The sequence below is a fragment of the Pongo abelii genome, chromosome 13 (assembly GCF_028885655.2).
Source record: "Pongo abelii isolate AG06213 chromosome 13, NHGRI_mPonAbe1-v2.0_pri, whole genome shotgun sequence".
Taxonomy (NCBI): domain Eukaryota; kingdom Metazoa; phylum Chordata; class Mammalia; order Primates; family Hominidae; genus Pongo; species Pongo abelii.
In genome coordinates, this window is record NC_071998.2 from 128,584,413 (window position 1) to 128,601,494 (window position 17,082).

General features: G+C 62.2%; 2 protein-coding genes across 2 annotated transcripts; both read right to left on the minus strand.

Moving 5' to 3' along the window:
- Positions 1-2,926: 2,926 nt before the first annotated feature.
- Positions 2,927-15,282, minus strand: TPRN (taperin). The gene is made up of 4 exons (XM_002820423.5): positions 10,388-15,282; positions 3,766-4,003; positions 3,571-3,677; positions 2,927-3,486 (listed from the first exon to the last, which is right to left on the minus strand). Exons 1-4 carry the CDS (start codon positions 12,221-12,223, stop codon positions 3,424-3,426), a joined length of 2,244 nt encoding a protein of 747 aa, XP_002820469.4. The 5' UTR covers positions 12,224-15,282; the 3' UTR covers positions 2,927-3,423.
- A 191-nt stretch (positions 15,283-15,473) lies between these two features.
- On the minus strand, positions 15,474-17,074 carry TMEM203 (transmembrane protein 203). The gene has a single exon (XM_002820426.5). The coding sequence runs from the start codon at positions 16,801-16,803 to the stop codon at positions 16,393-16,395; it is 411 nt and encodes a 136-aa protein (XP_002820472.1). The 5' UTR covers positions 16,804-17,074; the 3' UTR covers positions 15,474-16,392.
- Between the last annotated feature and the right edge of the window lie 8 nt (positions 17,075-17,082).

Sequence of the window (17,082 nt, forward strand, 5' to 3'; positions counted from 1 at the left end):
TGCGCAGGCGCGGACAGCGCTGCTTCCGCGGCGGTTGGGGTGGCGGGGCCCGCGGCGGTGTTGACCATGACCCAGCAGGGCGCGGCGCTGCAGAACTACAACAACGAGCTGGTCAAGTGTGAGCGGCGCAGCCGGGACGGGGAGGTCGGGAGGGCCGCAGGGCCGCAGCGGGGTGCCCCTGGACCCGCCTCGCTGCGGGCATCGCGCGGCTGAGCAGAGCCCTCCGTGCCGGGGGCTGGGTGTCCGTGGCCCGAGCCCTCGCTGGCTCGCAGGCCCCGCGCCGGGCGCTCGGGGGTGGTGCCTGACTCAGGCTTCCTCGGGTGTAAGGAGGCCCGCCCTCCGCCGCCGCGCTCCTGCCCTGGGCCCACAGCGCCGCCCCTCCCGGCCCCCAGGCATAGAGGAGCTGTGCCAGAAGCGGGAGGAGCTGTGCCGGCAGATCCAGGAGGAGGAGGACGAGAAGCAGCGGCTGCAGAATGAGGTGAGGCAGCTGACAGAGAAGCTGGCCCGCGTCAACGAGAACCTGGCACGCAAGATTGCCTCTCGCAACGAGTTCGACCGGACCATCGCGGAGACGGAGGCCGCCTACCTCAAGGTGGAGCTCGGGAGGCCAGGCCGAGCATCGGGGGATAGTCACGGCAGGGGTGTTGCCACGGCAGGGCGTCAGGACCGTCTGGGGCTCCCAGCTGTGGGCAGTCTGTGCCTCGCTGGCATTTCGGGCAGGGGCAGCGTGGCCAGGCCCATTGAGGAACCCAGGCTGCTGTGGGAGTGACCGTGGGGTTGTCTGTGGGGCCTGGGGCATCCTGGGTCCTGGTCTTTATCCGGTTCTCGCTAGCCATGTGGTTCTTTCTGCTCAATGTGAAGAGCCAGGTCTTGGGCAGAGCACGCGGCACGGGCCAGTGCTAACCCAACCTGGCTTTGAGGATGGAGAGGAAGTGTTTTGGGTCAGATTCAGGAGGGAAGAGGGCCCTGCCACCCCGTCTGCCAGTCCTCTTGGGCTTCCGCCTTTCCCCACACAGGATCCCTTGGCTACAGCACCCCCAGCCAGGTCCCTGCACCTGAGTGTGAGGACAGCTGGGGCGTAGGACCTTACCAACAGGTGAACATTAACAACCTTCTCACTTCTCTGGCCCCAGATCCTAGAGAGCTCCCAGACTTTGCTCAGCGTTCTCAAGAGGGAAGCTGGGAACTTGACCAAGGCTACAGCCTCAGACCAGAAAAGTAGCGGTGGCAGGGACAGCTGACCAGACCACGGGCAGGGCCTGCCTCCGTGCGCCCCTCAGCTCAGCCCCAGCAAGTGTGCGCTCAGAGCATCTTTGTTCTTCACGGCAGCAGCTATCTTCCCTCACTGTCTCAGGTGCCGAGAGGGGCAGGTGCCGGCCTCCACTGGCATCAGTGACAAGCCCAGGGCACAGCCCACCCGGGGGGTCCTGGCTTCGTGCTCACACAGGCTATGGGGATGGTGGGCTCCAGGTCAGCTCTGCAAGGGACCCGTCTCTGTGGCACCCACACTCCTGCCCTGCCAGGGAGGCCCTGGTTGTCTGAGCACCATGGGGCCCCCTCACCTTGTCCCTCCTTAGCCAGCAGAGGCCCAGGGAAGGGGACAGGGGTTCTCCTTCACCCCAGAACCCAAACCTCAGGTCTCACCCCTGTGGCCTGTGATTATCAATAAAGATTATCTTTGTAAAGATCCGTGCCAGCCTGCTGCTTGCCCGTATCAACAGCATGGGGCTGCCAGACACCCGCAGAGCCTGAGGCTCCCCCTTGGGAGAGGAGGGAGGAGGGTCTGGAGTGGCCTCCCTGTGACTGCACCACTAGCCTCAGGGACACCGCTGAGGGTGCCCACCCTGCCCAGGCCAGCCCCACCCTCAGCCCTCCCCAGCAGGGCTGCCGGTCCTCTTCCCCTGACCAGCCCACGGCTCACCCTCCTCTCAGGAGCTCTGCTTGCTCGTCCTGTTCTCTGCTACACCCTGATGTCCAGCATAGGACCCAGCCCAGAGAGACAGCTGGGGATGCCAAGCATATCCAGCAGCTGCCTCAGACTCAGGTCCCTCTCACCAAGGACTGGGGGGCTTCACAGCCCCCACCCCCGCCGGTTCCTCAGTTGCAAGTTCTGCTTGGCCTGATAACACCACTGCTGCCACCAGGCCCTGCTGCCCCCCTTTCCCTGGCCGCACACCAAGCACTGGCCACTTCCATCCTTCCATGTGCCCTGGGGCCTCTGTTTTGTCCCTGCAGCAACCAAGCACTGCCCGAGGACTGGGCTGATTTGGGAGGCGTGTGTTGATCCAGAGGGTCTAGAAAAGAGCCGGGCCCAACCCCACCAGGGAAATACACCAAACTCTCCTTCCGCCGGAGTCTGGCCAGACAGCATCTCTTTATCTCTTTGCTTTTAGGTTTGATCCTCCAGGGAGGAAATGGCGCTTGGGTTCAATGGGCTGTAAACAGCCCCAGCTCTGGCTGCCCGAGGCAGGCGCTGCTCCCGACCTGCCTCATCCTGTGGGTCAGGGGGCACGCCAAGCCCAGCAGAAGACACCGTCCCCTGTGCTGCCCTCATGCTGCCCTTCCCTTGGTCCCTCCCCAGGCTCTGGGCCCCTCAGAGAAGCCACTTCAGGCCCAACAGCTGCACACTCTCACCTTCCCACCTGAAGTCTAGGCCCCTGACAGCAGGCCTGGCATCCTACCTCCCACAGTGCCAGCTCTGGGAGGCTGGGGTGGAGGGGCAACAGGTTAACACGCCATGGAAGTTGGGAGGTCAGAGCCTTGGCCACCGGGACATCAAGGAGTGGGGGTACCAGATCGGGGTCACCTCCCACACACCCTGGCACAGACGTGCAAACTGGGGCCAACTGTACCCCATGTGGCCTCTTCCTGCAGAGACCTGCCCCTGCTCCCTTCTCAGCCAAGGACCACGCAGTGGGGACACCAGCAGCCTTGTCCAGTGCTGTTTATTGAGTCCATCATCAGAGACAGGAAAGACGCCACTCATCACAGAGGGCATGTGGGCCGCAGGCAGGGGCTTAGGGTCCTGCAGAGGACAAGTAGCTGGGACAGCCCTTCACCCCAGACAACCCATGGCCGCTGGGAGGCAGGCTGAGGAGATAGGACAGGGAACGGCCAGGTGCAGAATCTGCACAGCCCCCTGCTGGGTCGCAGATGGCCACCACCCAGCAGGCCCCTGGCACTCACCCACAGGCAGTTCCCCACCCGACTCCCCCCTTGGACCCTCCCAAACCAGGGCCGGGGAGTGAGATCCAGACCTGGCCCCGATGGCAGGAGGCACCCTAGCTGCTTCCAGGGCCAGGAAGGGTGGGTGGGATACAGTGAGGCCAAACAAGGCAGAAGTGGGTGCAGTAGTCCCTGGCTACTGCCCAGCTCCCAGGACTCTCACAGCTGGGCTCAGCCTTGGTCCTGGCAGTGCTGGGCTCAGAAATACAGGGCTGGCTCGCTGCGGAAGTCCGAGAGGTCATTCTGACTGGCGGGTGTGAGCTGAAAGTGAGAGGACAGAATGTGGACACACGGGCTCGCCCAGGTGTCAGACTCCCCCCAGCGCTCCACTCCCCCACAGCTCACCATGGCCTCCGTGGGCGGGGGCTCTGCCTCCCTGGGGGCCTGCTCCAGCGCCTGCTCCTGCCATTTGCTGAAGGCCACAGAGTGCTTCGGGGTGTAGCTGGACAGGCCTGTGAACGGAGGTGCACACGCAGACATGTGGACACAGACCAGGCTCCACCCCTCCCAGGCTGCCTGTCCCCCTAGGTGGGCACTCACCTGAGATACCCTCTGGCACCCGAGAGCTCTCGGGTCTCACGCTGCTCACAAACGTGGCCCGGGGTAGGAAGAGTGCAAAGGGCTTCTCCTCTGAGCCGGATCCCTCTTCCTCCTCTTCCTCTTCCTCCTCCTCCTCCTCCTCCTCCTGCTGGTCCACCTCTTCCTCCTGTGCTAGGGAGCTCTCGGAAGGGTACTCAAATGTAGTCTGCAGGCTTTTGTCGTTGAAGGAGATCTTCATCTGGGAGTGAGAGTCACGTGAACGAGGGCTGAGGGCCCACATGGGCACAGCGATGCCAGGGGCTCAGGTTCAGCCCTCAGGATGAGGCTGACCCAAGTGGGGCGCCAGACACACCATCAACCGTTCCGGGGGCTCCAGGAGGGGGCACAGAGCTCTCCAGCTGGACCCTGCCGGCATCCATCCCTCTGCCCTGGGGGCCAACTCCCCCTCCCCATTCCAGCCAGGGACCAAACTCTGACCAGGATCAGGAGCCCAAAGCCTCTGGGTCCCCAGAAGCCTCTAGACCAGCTCCCAGAGCTACCATCTCAAGCCCCTCCTGCTCTGCTGTCTGGGCAGAGTGCCAGCTGGGGGGAAACTGGGGTGGACACATCCCCTCCCACCAAGCAGCTCTAGAGCAGGAACAGGGTGAAAGAGAGGCTGTCCCCTCAGGGGCCTTGCACTCTAGGCTCCAGGCAGCTCCTGCCGGTGTCTGGGGCCTCTCTCTAAAGCCAAGTTCATGTCCTGGCTTACTGGATGCCTGGACAATCCAGCAGAGCACGGACCCCCCACTGCGGACAAGGGCCTCTGTGAGGCGTCAAGGCCAGGCAGTAGCCCCAGTCACCATCACCCATCTAACATAGTTGAGAGGTGGCCTGAGGCTGTGCAGAGTGGGGGGCTGCCTCCACTGAGCCTGAGTGCCAGCAACCCCAGCAGTGACCCCTTCCTCACCCTGCTGCCCCTCTGGCCCTCCACTTCGTAGGCTGCAGGATTTCACATCTGAGCAAATTCTTTCCTTCTCCCAGTGGCCTTGAAGCCCAGGCAGGGCTGCCGGTTCCCAGGGGTAATGGGGGCAGTGGGGACCAATGGTCAGGACTCTCCACCTCCCCTGACCGGGGCTTGCATGGGGCTAAGCTCCCCACAACAGCCGAGCTCCCACTGCTCAGCTGCACTCAGCCCGGCCCCAGTGGTCCCTAATGAATATGAGCGGCCCCCGCCTGCAGCAGATGGAAGCAGCCCTGACGGAGCTCGAAATATTAAACTCTTCCTGGGCACAGGACACCAGCAGCTCAAGTTCCTCCTCCTCCCCTAGAAGGACCCGGAGGCAGGAGCCGGGCCCCAGGCAGAGAACCACCGCAGCCAGGCACAGTAGGACGAGACAGCCTCTCAGGAGGCAGCCGAGGAGGCCACACAGGGCTGCCATGACAGGGCCGAGGGCACACGCTATTGCCATCATGCCCTCTCCCACAGCGGCCACACGGCCCACACAGCCAAGTGTACCCTTGGGTCCCTTCTCACCACGAATAGCCCCGCCTCCCACAGCTGGGGGGCCACGTTTTGTGCCCAAATCCCCAGCTTCCCCTCTCAGCACAGCTCACACAGAGCCCTGCTGGGCAACTCAGCTGCCTGCTTGCATCCCTACCCTAGGCCTCGGCACCCCAGCCATCTGCATGGATGAGTGGGGGAGGGGGAGGCCACCTGTGTCAGACAAAACAAGGAGAAAAGCAACCGCTCCTGTCCCTTAACTGCCCTGCCTGGGGCTGGGCCCACCTGGCCCTCCAACGCTCATCCCACAGGAGGCCAGGCAGGGAGAGGCTGGGACAGACCCCACAAGCACCCACCCTCTGCCAGCCCACTTGGGGATGCGGTCACCCGGCCCTCCCAGACTCATGCTTTGGGACAGATACCCCAGGTGGAGGTGCTCAAGGCAGGACAGGGCTGGTGGCCAGAGCTCTCCCACAGCCCCAGAGTCCAGCAGCAAATGGGGTTTCCAGTCGCCCTGGATACGTGGAGCTAACCCAGATGACCCCGAAGCCCTCCAGGCCCAGCCCCCACGGCTGAGAACACAGAAGCGCTGGCTGCCAGGGCCGCGGGATTAGTGCCCTTGCTCGTGCACATGACCGGTCCCAGCAGGGGGGCCGCGGGGGCTGGGTGCACATGGGCCCTGAGCCTGGTACAGCCTGGCCAGGCGGTGGAGGGCGGGGGATGGACAGGCAGCCCCTGTCTGCCCTCAGCTGGGGCCCAGGGCTCTGGTCACGTCCTGCCTCCCCAGGTCTCCTCAGCTGGGCTAGTGCCTGCTGAGCCACACAGCCCTCCCCTCCCACTGTGGGGACAGGTCAGTGGGTCACAGGACACCCCGTGACTCATACTGTGGGCAGCCTGAAGACCCCGGGACGCAGGATGGGCAGAGGGTGTGGCCAGGGTCTGGCACCGCACACACCTGGCCGCAGCCTATCAGGGACTTTGCCTGGTGCAGCCAACAGAGCAGGCAGGTGGGTCCCGGCTCAGCCCAGCCTCCCAGCAGAGCCTCCCGGCTTCTCAGGACCCTTTTGTTCTTGCTCCACCCACCCTGCCTGTGCACACCTAGCTTTGGTTACCAAAGGGCCTGGCCTCCACCTGGGACAAAGGGCCAAGCAGCCAGCCCCAACCTGCCCAGATGGAGGTGTGAGCTGAGCCCAGCCCCGCCTCTCCCTCCTCCCTGCACACAGCTGCCTGCCTCCCATCCCCCACACAGCCCCAGCCAAGGCACCCACGGGTGCCCGGACCCTAGACCAGGCTGCACGAGTGCAATGTCCACAGCAGGCTCCCAGGAGGCTGGGTGCTCCCTGAGTCAAGTGTGGTCCCAGGGCCAGGCACGGCCTCCGCCCATGAGAAAGCTGAGGGAGGAGGGTCCAGGCAGTTCCCGGGGTCCCCGGCTTCAGAAAGACCACCTAGGCGGCACCTATGGGAAGAGCTGGCGGAGAGGCGAGAAGGAAAGGAAAGCTGAAAAGAAGGGACTCAGCCAACAACAGTGAGAGCCTCTGGCCACCCAGGATCTGCCCTGCACAGGGATAGAGGCAGGGAGGAGCCCAGCCTGGGGCTCGGTGCTGGCCAGGAGGTGGTGTCAGTAGGAAGGGCAGATGTCAGGGTGGCTCTTGGGTCTAAGGATCAGAGAGCGAGGCCTTGGGAGTGGAGGCGGAAGTTGCACAGCAGGTGAGGGCGGATGGCTCTGGGTGTCCAGGACTGAGCCCTGGGGACACTGACATGCTCCAGCTGGGCAGAGAGCCAAGAGGGGAAGAGGGGAGGAGGGGAGGAGGGGAGGAGGGGAGGAGGGCAGAGGGGACAGGAAGCGGCCGCCAGACAGGTAGGAGCCAGGCCAGGTGACGCTCCATGAAGAGGAAAAGCTACAGCGCTGAGTCTCAAGGGAGGCAGGTGTGAGGATGAGAATGGGTGCCCCACCCTCCAGGAAAGCAGCCCGGGCGTGGCTGCAACAGCACACAGCAGTCTGCCCCAAGCTCAGCCCTGCAAGACGGGGCACCTGCCGCTTCTGCCAATGGATAACTTAAGCGGGCCTGTGCCTGCCAGGCAAGTCCCCCGCCCTGGCACACAGGCCAGCAGCTCCCCACTGCCCAGAGCAGGGCTGCACCCCTCGGAGGCAGGCAAGGGCATCATACCCTGTGCGGGCACAGCCAGCCCCGGGTCAGGCCCTTCACCGACTCCCACCACCCAGGCAACTCCACTGAAGAGCTGCCCTTCACCTGTACCCCAGGAAAAGCAGCAGCACCGCCAGCTGCTGAGGTGCATGCACAGTGAGCCGTCGGCCCACAGTCAGGTCCTGCTGGACTCCGGGCCCTGCAATCCCTGCGCTCCACCCCCATGCCCGGGGGTCAGAGCCAGTGGTCCCAACCAAAGGCTGGGGCCAGCACGGTGGCTCACGCCTGTAATCCCAGCACTTTGGGATGCTAAGGCAGGCGAATCATCTGAGGTCAGGAGTTCGAGACCAGCCTGGCCAACATGGTAAAACCTTGTCTCTACTAAAAATACAATAATTAGCTGGGCGTGGTGGCAGGCGCCTGTAGTCCCAGCTACTTGAGAGGCTGAGGCAGGAGAATCGCTTGAACCCTGGGAGATGAAGTTTGCCCTGAGCTGGGATCCTGCCACTGCCCTCCAGCCTGGGCGACAGAGCAAGACTCTGTCTCAAAAAACAAAAAATAAAAAAAGGCTGGCCAGGGTGGTCAGACAAAGCCAGGCACAGGACCGGCAGGGGCACCTCACACCCCCACCTGTGAGTGCTCCTGGCCCAGGGGCCACAGAGTACATGGGACAGCCCTGCCCCACAGCCCACCGTGCCGAGACCAGCAAGCCATTGTGAAAGGCAGGGCAGCCCCACGCCTCCGTCCCCTCCTGACGGACATTCTGGCTCTTCCCAGGCAGGGCAGCTGGCCTGTACCCAGGCAGGAAGTCACAGCCAGCAAGTCATGCTGCTCTGGCAGGGCCCTGCTGAGCCACCTGGCCATGCCAGGCATCGTCCATCTGGACCCCCACCCCTTCAGGCTGGCCCGAGCTCCTCCCTCCTGCTGGTCCCAGGGCCTGTTTCCCAGGCTCAGCCTCTCCCCACTGCATCTTCCTGCTCCTGTTGGCCCTCCGGCCCCCACCCTGTCCTGACCCTAACCCAGCCACAAGTGACCCCCACAGTTCTGTCCCTTCTTTGCTTTTTTTTTTTTTTTTTTTTTTTTGGAGACAGAGTCTCGCTCTGTCACCCAGGCTGGAGTGCAATGGTGCGATCCTGGCTCACTGCAAGCTCCGCCTCCCGGGTTCAAGCAATTCTCCTGCCTCAGCCTCCTGAATAGCTGTGTTTATAGGCGCCTGCCACCACGCCTAGCTAATTTTTTTATATCTTCTTAGTAGAGACGGGGTTTCACCACCTTGGCAAGGCTTGTTTTGAACTCCTGACCTCGTGATCCACCCGCCTTGGCCTCCCAAAGTGCTGGGATTACAGGTGTGAGCCACCGCGCCCGGCCCAGTTCTGTCCCTTCTGAAGGCAAGATGGCCAGGCTCTAGGCAGTTCTGTCCCTTCTGAGAGCAAGATGGCCTGGCTCTAGGCAGTGGCCTCAAGTCCCAGGAAGAAGCCAGGCTCCCAGGGATGGCCACACAGGTTAAGGGGAGGGGTTCTAGAAACAGAAACCTGAACTCAGTACTTGCCCCACAAGCTCCATGACCCCGTCTGACTCCCAAGCTGAGGCACAGTTTCTCTCTACAAAGGGGGAGCTGTCCCCACTGCCACCTCTGGGGCAAGCCCAGGAGGTGCCCACCTCACACAGCAGCCAGGGCCAAGGGTACGGACACAAGGGAGGGAGAGGCAGACAGGAGCTGGAGGAGAGAGGCTGTGGCTATCAGACCGACCCCATCTTGATGGGCTGGGGTGATGCTCGGGCGAGGGTCGGGGAGATAGACCCATGTGGCTCCAGGAGTGAGAGGGGCCCTGGACCCAGCCCCAAGCCCCCACTGGAAGCACCTCAGGAGAGTTAGCACGGATGCCTGAGCCGGCAGATAGAGCCGGCAGGAGCACCAATGCCCTAGTTCCAGGAGGCGAGGATGGCACACGGAGAGGCGCAATGCCAAGGCCAATCCCAGGCAGGAAGCAAACAGAGGGAGGCAGCAGCCTATCTGCTGAGGGAGCCTGCAAGGTCCCATCCCCAGCCTGGGGAAACTGAGGCTGGAGGACAGCCTGCCTCAGGGGTGAGCCTAGCTGGCACTTGCTCTGGGGCAGTGCCTGGATAGGAAGACCCAAGGGAGGCGCCCCAGGCCCCCCCCCAGTCCCCAGGGAAGGTACACCTGCTTCCTGAGAGATCACCGCAGACCGGGAAGTCACGTGGAGCTGCCCTTGGAATTTGCCCCAGGAAACAAATACAGGTGCAGGAATGACCGGGAAGAATCTGAAGATTTTCTTTTTCCTGTGCCCAGAGGGTTCCAGGCCACTGGCCAAGAGGGAGACTCCCCTGCCTGGCTGGCTCAGAGCCTCCGAAGGCCCCTTCTCCCCAGCAAGCTTCCCAGGCCCAGAATAGGCATACACGGCATTCCTTCCCAGCTCCCAACCAGTGTGCCTTCTAGGGAGCTGATGGCCCCCTCCCAACTGGCTGGTGGGCTGCACCCCAGGGCTGACTGTGATGCAGGGATCCAGCCAACTCCGATCATCTGGCCCTTCCCATTCATATCGTGGCGCCTGGCGCCCATGCAGCGGGCCTCCAGGAGACCATGTGAGGCCACCCCCTCAAAGCCAAGCCCAGGGAGGAGCCCACAAGCCCAGGTCTGCTTCTTTCAGCTGGACTCACAAAGGGACAGACCTGCCCAGCTAATTCCAGATGAGCCACAACAACCGGCAAGAGGCACAGCACTGTCTGCCCTGGTGCTCTCCAGCAGCCTCCCAAGGCACACAGCAGGCCAGCTGTCCCCACGGCCCAAGTCAGGGGGCTCCTCTGGGGCCCTGGACCCGGCACAGCCCACCCAGCCCCAGCTCGCCTCAAGTCCATGTAGAAACCATCCTTTGCCCAGGCCAAGCGTCCTGGGATCAGGGCAGGTGCTGCCCCCACAGTTCTGTGAGCTGTCACTCTCTCCCTCCCGGCCAGTGGCCCTGCCCCCACCACTGACCTTCTTTCTTGAGGAGCCAGCCTTGGTGAGGCAGGACTTCTGCAGGGCCAGGTAGCCGCCAATCACCTCGATCTCATGCACAGTGGGGTAGCGCTTCTTCAGCGTGGGCCCCAGGAGGCAACTAGCCTCCTCCTCCTCGGCCTCTGGTGGCCGAGGCTCCCCGTTGGCCTGACTGAAGTGCTGGTCCTGCAGAGTCCCTGGCTTCCTCTTGGGCACCACTGTGAAGGTGTTGCTGCCCCGGGGCTGAAGCTCTGCCATGCACCCGGGCCTGGCAGGGTGCAGAGGCCTGGCAGGGTGCGGGGGGTGGGGTAGTTTGGCTGCTTGGGGGGCCTCCTCCGAGTCTACCTCATCGATGAAGGTGACAGGCAGCCCCGGCCTCCCATATTCCCGGCTATTCTTGGCCAAGCCAGGAACCCTGAGGCCCTCAGCAGGCTCAGCTTCTTCCGCAGCAGCCGGCAGGAAGCGGGGCGGTGAGGACGGCCTCTGCCACCTGATGGCCCAGTCAGCGAGGGCGGTGGCTGTCCTGGGACAGGACCCCTCCTTGACTGCCCACTGTGCCTCGACCTCCAAGGGGCTCTTCCCGAGGGCAGGCGCACCATCCCCTCCAGGCACCGGCTGGGATCCGAGCTCCTGGCTCGGGGACGCCGGGCCCAGGTCTCCCTTTGGCAGCTCCACGGACTGCCTCGCCTCAGGAGGAGGGGCCCCGGAGGCCTTGTTCTTGGGGATGATCATGAAGGAATTTCGAGAGTTTGCGCGGAGGCTGGCCAGCGCCCGGGCCTGGAGGTCCCCCGAGGGGATGGTCTCCATATCTGGCTTGGGGGCCGGCCGTATCTCGAAGGAGTCGTTGGCGCTGGTGGCTGCGGAGACGCACCGGCGCTGGCTAGGAGTGGCACTGGCAGGGGGCGAGGCTGGAGTGGCACTCGGGGTCCCGGGGCTGGGGGGCGGGTGGAGGGAGGGATCCCCCGACTCCACCTTTGGCTTCCACTGTCCCGACCCAGGCGGGGAGCCCGCGAGGCGGTTGGCAGGGCCGGCCCGGGGCTCAGGGGCCGAGGGCCCGTTGGAGAGCAGGCGGGCGCCCGCGCCGCGGTGCAGACCCCGGGGGTGGACGGTGAAGGAGTTGCTGCCGGTCTTCTGGAGGAAGTCGCTGCGCCGGACCCCGGGGCTCGCCCCGACACCGCGGGGCCCGGGCGCGGCTGGCGGGCTAGGGGCCACGGGCGGGGGCCGGGGCGGCGCGGGCGGCGGCGGCGGCGGCGGGGGGCGGGCGCGCTCGGGGCTCCCGTGGCGGCGCGGCGCAGTGGGCGGGTCGAACCTCTCCAGCAGGCGGCTGACGCGGCCGGGCGGCGCCCCGTACACCAGCACCTCGGCGGCGCGAATCTGCGCGGCCCCCGGGGCGGGCGGCGCGGGCGGGAAGCCGGGCACCGTCTCGATGATGAGGACGCTGTCGGCGCGGAGGGCGCGCACGCCAGGCACGCGGCGGTACCGCTCCAGCAGCCGCGCCCCCGCTGCGCCCCCGCCGCGCCGCCGCTCGGCCTCCAGCAGCATGAACGGGTTCTCGCGCAGCGGGCCCAGACTCTCGGCCAGCACCCGCTGCTCGGGCTCCGCCGCCCCGGGCCCCGCGCCCCCGCCCAGCGCGGCTAGCTTGGCCCGCTTCCGCTCCAGGATCTCGCGCTTCCAAGCGGGCACCACAGCGCGCGGCCCCGAGCCCGGCCGTCCCACGGCGGCCATGCTGCGAACGCGGCCGTGGACGGCTGGACTGAGGGCCGGAGTGGCCGCCGCCGCCGCCGCCGGGGCGACCCTGGACGCCGCGGCCACGCCCCCTCTCGGGCCACCGACCATTGGGGGGAAACCCGCTCTCCCCGCCCCGCGCGGGAGGCCCACCTATGGCAGGGGAGGAAGGCGGGCCCCTCAGGTGACCCTACCGATTGGACAACACTCGCCTCAACCCCGCCTCCCAAGGGACTTCATTGGACAACGCCTGTCGCCAGAGCTGGCCTCCATTGGGGAAGGCCCCCCGGACACACCCCGGCGCCTGGCGCCGCTCACTGGCAGACCCCACTTCCGCCTCTGCGCTCTCAGCTCCCCGCGTGCCTGAGGGGAGCCGGGTGGGCGGCCCCTCGACCCTGCGCCCCGAGTAACCTTGGCTGAGCTTGGGACTTCCTCACGCTGCCAGCACCGAGGCCGCCTGTTCCCTCCGCTAAGAGCGCGGTGCAGGAAGGGGGCTGCTCCAGGACCGAAGGCACCCGCGTCCGTGGACGGTGCACAGGCCACACTCTGGCCCGGACCCTGCTTTCACCAGGGGGTCCTCCGACCTCCGGTAGGTGCCTGCGGGGCTTGGAAATGCCAATTCTGGAGCCCCGAGCAGCCCCAACGAACCAGTTTCTCAGAAATCCCTAGTTTTTATAGGCTGCCCAGGTGGGAGCCTCTTAGCCCAACCTTGCCATCCGTGGTCCCCAAAAAGCATCTGCAGGAGCAGACACAAAGGAAGCAGCCTCTCCCGCCACACGCAAGCAGGCTCACCAGGGCAGGGCCCTGCATGCTTGGACAGCTCTCCAATGCATTAAGAGCCAAAAAAAAAAAGCCAGGGTAACGGTGGGCCCCATAGGGCCGACCCCTGTGTCTGATCACTCCACCCTGCCGCCACGTTAAGGCTACTCCTCTCCCATCGGTTGAACGTCCCCTCATCAAGGCTCCAGATACCATGACCCTAAGGGCACAGCCTCCCGGCTGACAAGTCCCTTCTGCCCCAGGGAGGGCTTCGGAGTGCTTCCACAGTCTTTCAAGCCTGCAGACAATAGGGAGATCGCTTGGAACCATGGGGGCAAGGGGAATTGGAGTGCACGGACATCACCTTCTTTCCATCACCTGCCCTGCAGTGAGCAGCCTGCTCAGTAGACACTGCTGTTTCCCACACCAAGGTCACCTGGGTCTCTGCAAAGACGCAGAACAGGTTTTTTTTTTTTTTTAACTTGGGGATGCCCTTCTCAGCTCCTGTGCCCCGTGACAGTCTGCAGCAGCCGCTAGCTTAATGCTTGCCTTATTCTCCTGCCACTCCATTAAGCTGGAGAAAATAAACTTTTTCTTTTTCTTTTTTTTTTTTTGAGATAGAGTCTTGCTCTTGTCACCCAGGCTGGAGTGCAGTGGCACGATCTCAGCTCACTGCAACCTCCGCCTCCAGGATTCAAGCGATTCTCCTGCCTTCGCCTCCCAGGTAGCTGGGGTTACAGGCGCCCGCCACAACGCCCGGCTAATTTTTGTATTTTTAGTAGAGATCAGATTTCGCCATGTTGGCCAGGCTGGTCTCAAACTCCTGGCCTCATGATCTGCCCGCCTTGGCCTCCCAAACTGCTGGGATTAGAGGCGTGAGCCACTGGGCCCGCCCAGAATAAACTTTCATTTCAGCTTTCCAGAAGCCAAGTGTCTCCTCCCTTAGGGCCCTCCTCAAATCACCTTTCTAAAGGAAGCGTCTGATGTTCATCACTTCTACCCTAATAGGGTTGCCCAATTCTGAACTACCAAAATAAAACAGGGGAACACACAAAACACAAAATCTAGAAATAAATAACATTATGAGGAAACTCACTCCCACTGTTCAGCTTGAATCTGGCTTTGATAAAAGTTATGCCAATCCCAGGCTGGACACAGTGTCGTAGCTATGCAACAAACCAGATAAGCTGCCTCCAACACAAGCCCCTCCATGGTTTACACAACTAAGCATACACGCCAGGCAGAGGCTGACACCGCACTCCGCTGGCCAGGCTGATGCGTGACAGCAGAGGTCAGCACGCCTGTTCTGTAACAAACCAGATACGAAATTTGTTTTTTTTTTGTTTTGAGACAGAGTCTCGCTCTGTCGCCCAGGCTGGAGTGCAATGGTGCTATCTTGGCTGACCGCAACCTCTGCCTCCCAGGTTCAAGCAATTCTCCTGCCTCAGCCTGCTGAGTAGCTGGGATTACGGGCATGCGCCACCATGCCTGGCTAATTTTAGTATTTTTAGTAGAGACGGGGTTTCACCATATTGGTCAGGCTGGTCTCAAACTCCTGACCTCGTGATCTGCCCGCCTCAGCCTCCCAAAGTGCTGGGATTACAAGCGTGAGCCACCACATCTGGCCCCAGATAGGAAATATTTTAGCCCACTGGTTTTTGCCAGGGACAATTTTGTTCCCCAGGGCCCTTAGCAATGTCTGGATAAACATCTGGTTGTCACAAGTGAACGTTGCTACTGGCATCTACCCAGGAGAGGCAGGAGCACTGCGAAACAGGCTGCATCCTCACTAGAGAATCTTCTGGCCCCAAAGGCCAAGAGTGCCAATTAAGAGACCTTGGACTCTGAGGGTCATATTCACTCTCTGTCACAAGTTCTGCTTTTTTTTTTTTTTTTTTCTGAGACAGAGTCTCGCTCTGTAAGCCAGGCTGGAGTGCAGTGGCACCATCTCGGCTCACTGCAAGCTCCGCCTCCCGGGTTCACGCCATTCTCCTGCCTCAGCCTCCCAAGTAGCTGGGACTATAGGCGCCCGCCACCACGCCCAGCTAATTTTTGTATTTTTAGTAGAGACAGGGTTTCACCGTGTTAGCCAGGATGGTTTCGATCTCCTGATCTTGTGATCTGCCCACCTCGGCCTCCCAAAGTGCTGGGATTACAGGCGTGAGCCACCACGCCTGGCCTGCTTTTGAATTATTTAGGGGTGTAAAAACCATCCTCAGCTCAAGGGTCATACAAAAACAGGCCTTAGGACATTGTTTGCTGATCCCTGCTCTACACAGTGCCAACAAGGCCCACAAAGACCACACACTGGCAAGAAGTCATAGGCTCTGGGGTCACAAACTATTCAACGAGTCTTTAACACGAGCCCAGACTGTTGTCTTCACACGGGGTGGGGGGAGGGTGCCTGAGTTACCCACCTCCTAGAGCAGGAAGGAGGGATTCTCCAGAACAAGTGATTCCCACCACCACCATCCACTAAGCTCTAGCCACAGGTTTCAATCCATTTAAAACCGCAGCTCTGTAACCAGTTACACCACGTAGCAGAGAGTATCTCAATATTCATCCTATTTAACCCTTGAGGGTTACAGGCAACCACTATTCATTTCAGGAAAACATTCTCTTACTTTATTTGCATCTCAGCAAAGGTTCTCATTTGGCACCTGACTGGCATCAAACCAAAGTTCGTAGGCCAACAAAGCTGGGCCACTCACAAGCTTCCCATTTGTAGGTCTCAGTGCCTATGAGTATCCGACACCTGTTCCTCTCTTCAGTCTCTTAGGGAGGCTTAAATCTGTCTCAGGTGTGCTAAGAGTGCCAGCCACAAGGTGGTCAAAAGTCCACAAAACTGCAGTCTTTGCTGGGATAGGAAGCCAAGCAGTGCCTGGACAGGAGAGTTCTTTTCTTGGGCAACGGATAACCAGACAGGACCCTAATCGTGCTCTTATTCAACATTCTTCTGTCTCTGCCTAGACTGGAATAAAAAGCCAATCTCTCTCGTGGCACAGGGAAGGAGATACAAGCTCGTTTACATTTGATAGATCTAACAAAGGCATCTACCGAAGTCTGGTCTGGATAGACGGCACAGGGAACTCTTAGGTCAGCGCTGCTGGTTGGAGAACATTCCTGAGTCCAGCTTTGCAGCCTTTGTGCAACAGTACTTTCCCAGGATCCACAGGAAATACTCAGAGTCCACCTGGACATTTTACTTATATTCAGTTTCCAAGTGTCAGAGGGGTTCAGGACTGTCTGGCCTGGGGGCCTCCTCATGACCTCAATTCAGGATTATCTACTCAAAGCGTTAAACAAAAGGAAATACATTTTCAGGATGAAGTCTGCTCTTTTAAGCCCTGCTGAAGAAACCATTTCAAACAGGATTGGAATAGGGAAACCTGGCACTCAGCTCGGCGCAAGCAGGCGGTGCCTTCAGACTAGAGAGCCTCTCCGGTGCGGCGCAAGTAGGGCCTCGGCTCGAGGTCAACATTCTAGCTGTCCAGCGCTCCCTCTCCGGCACCTCGGTGAGGCTAGTTGACCCGACAGGCACGGATCATGAGCAGCTGCAGGAGAATGAAGAGCGGGGACGTAATGAGGCCGAACCAGAGCTCCCGAGTCTGCTCCGCCAGCTTCTGGCACAACAGCATCTCGAAGACGAACTTGAGACTCAGGACCGTGAGTACCCAGAAAAGGCGGAGCACCGCCAGCCGCTTCTCTCCATCCTGAAAGAGGCGCACGGACACGATGGTGGTGAAGTAGGTGCTGAGCCCATCAGCGGCGAAGAAAGGCACGAACACGTTCCACCAGGAGAGGCCCGGGACCAGGCCATCCACACGCAGTGCCAGCAGCACAGAGAACACCAACAGGGCCAGCAGGTGCACGAAGATCTCGAAGGTGGCGAAGCCTAGCCACTGCACCAGCTCCCGAAGCGAGAAGAGCATCGCGCCCGTTGAGCGCGGGCCGGAGCCCGGCCGAGCGTGCCACCCGCGGGGCTGCGTCTCCTCTCCCCGTGGCCCTCGCCGGCGCCTGCCGCCGCTGCTGCGAGCGAGAGGCAGCGAGCGGCCCCGCCAGCCCCAGCCCTCGGCCCTGGTGCGCCGGCAATCCTCCGGCCCCGACCCGGGACTCAACCCTGGCCGCCCGGGACTCAACCCTGGCCGCCCGTGGACGTCTGCCTTGATCGGACGCCATGCCCCACCGGGCGCGTCCCTAATGCGTCACTT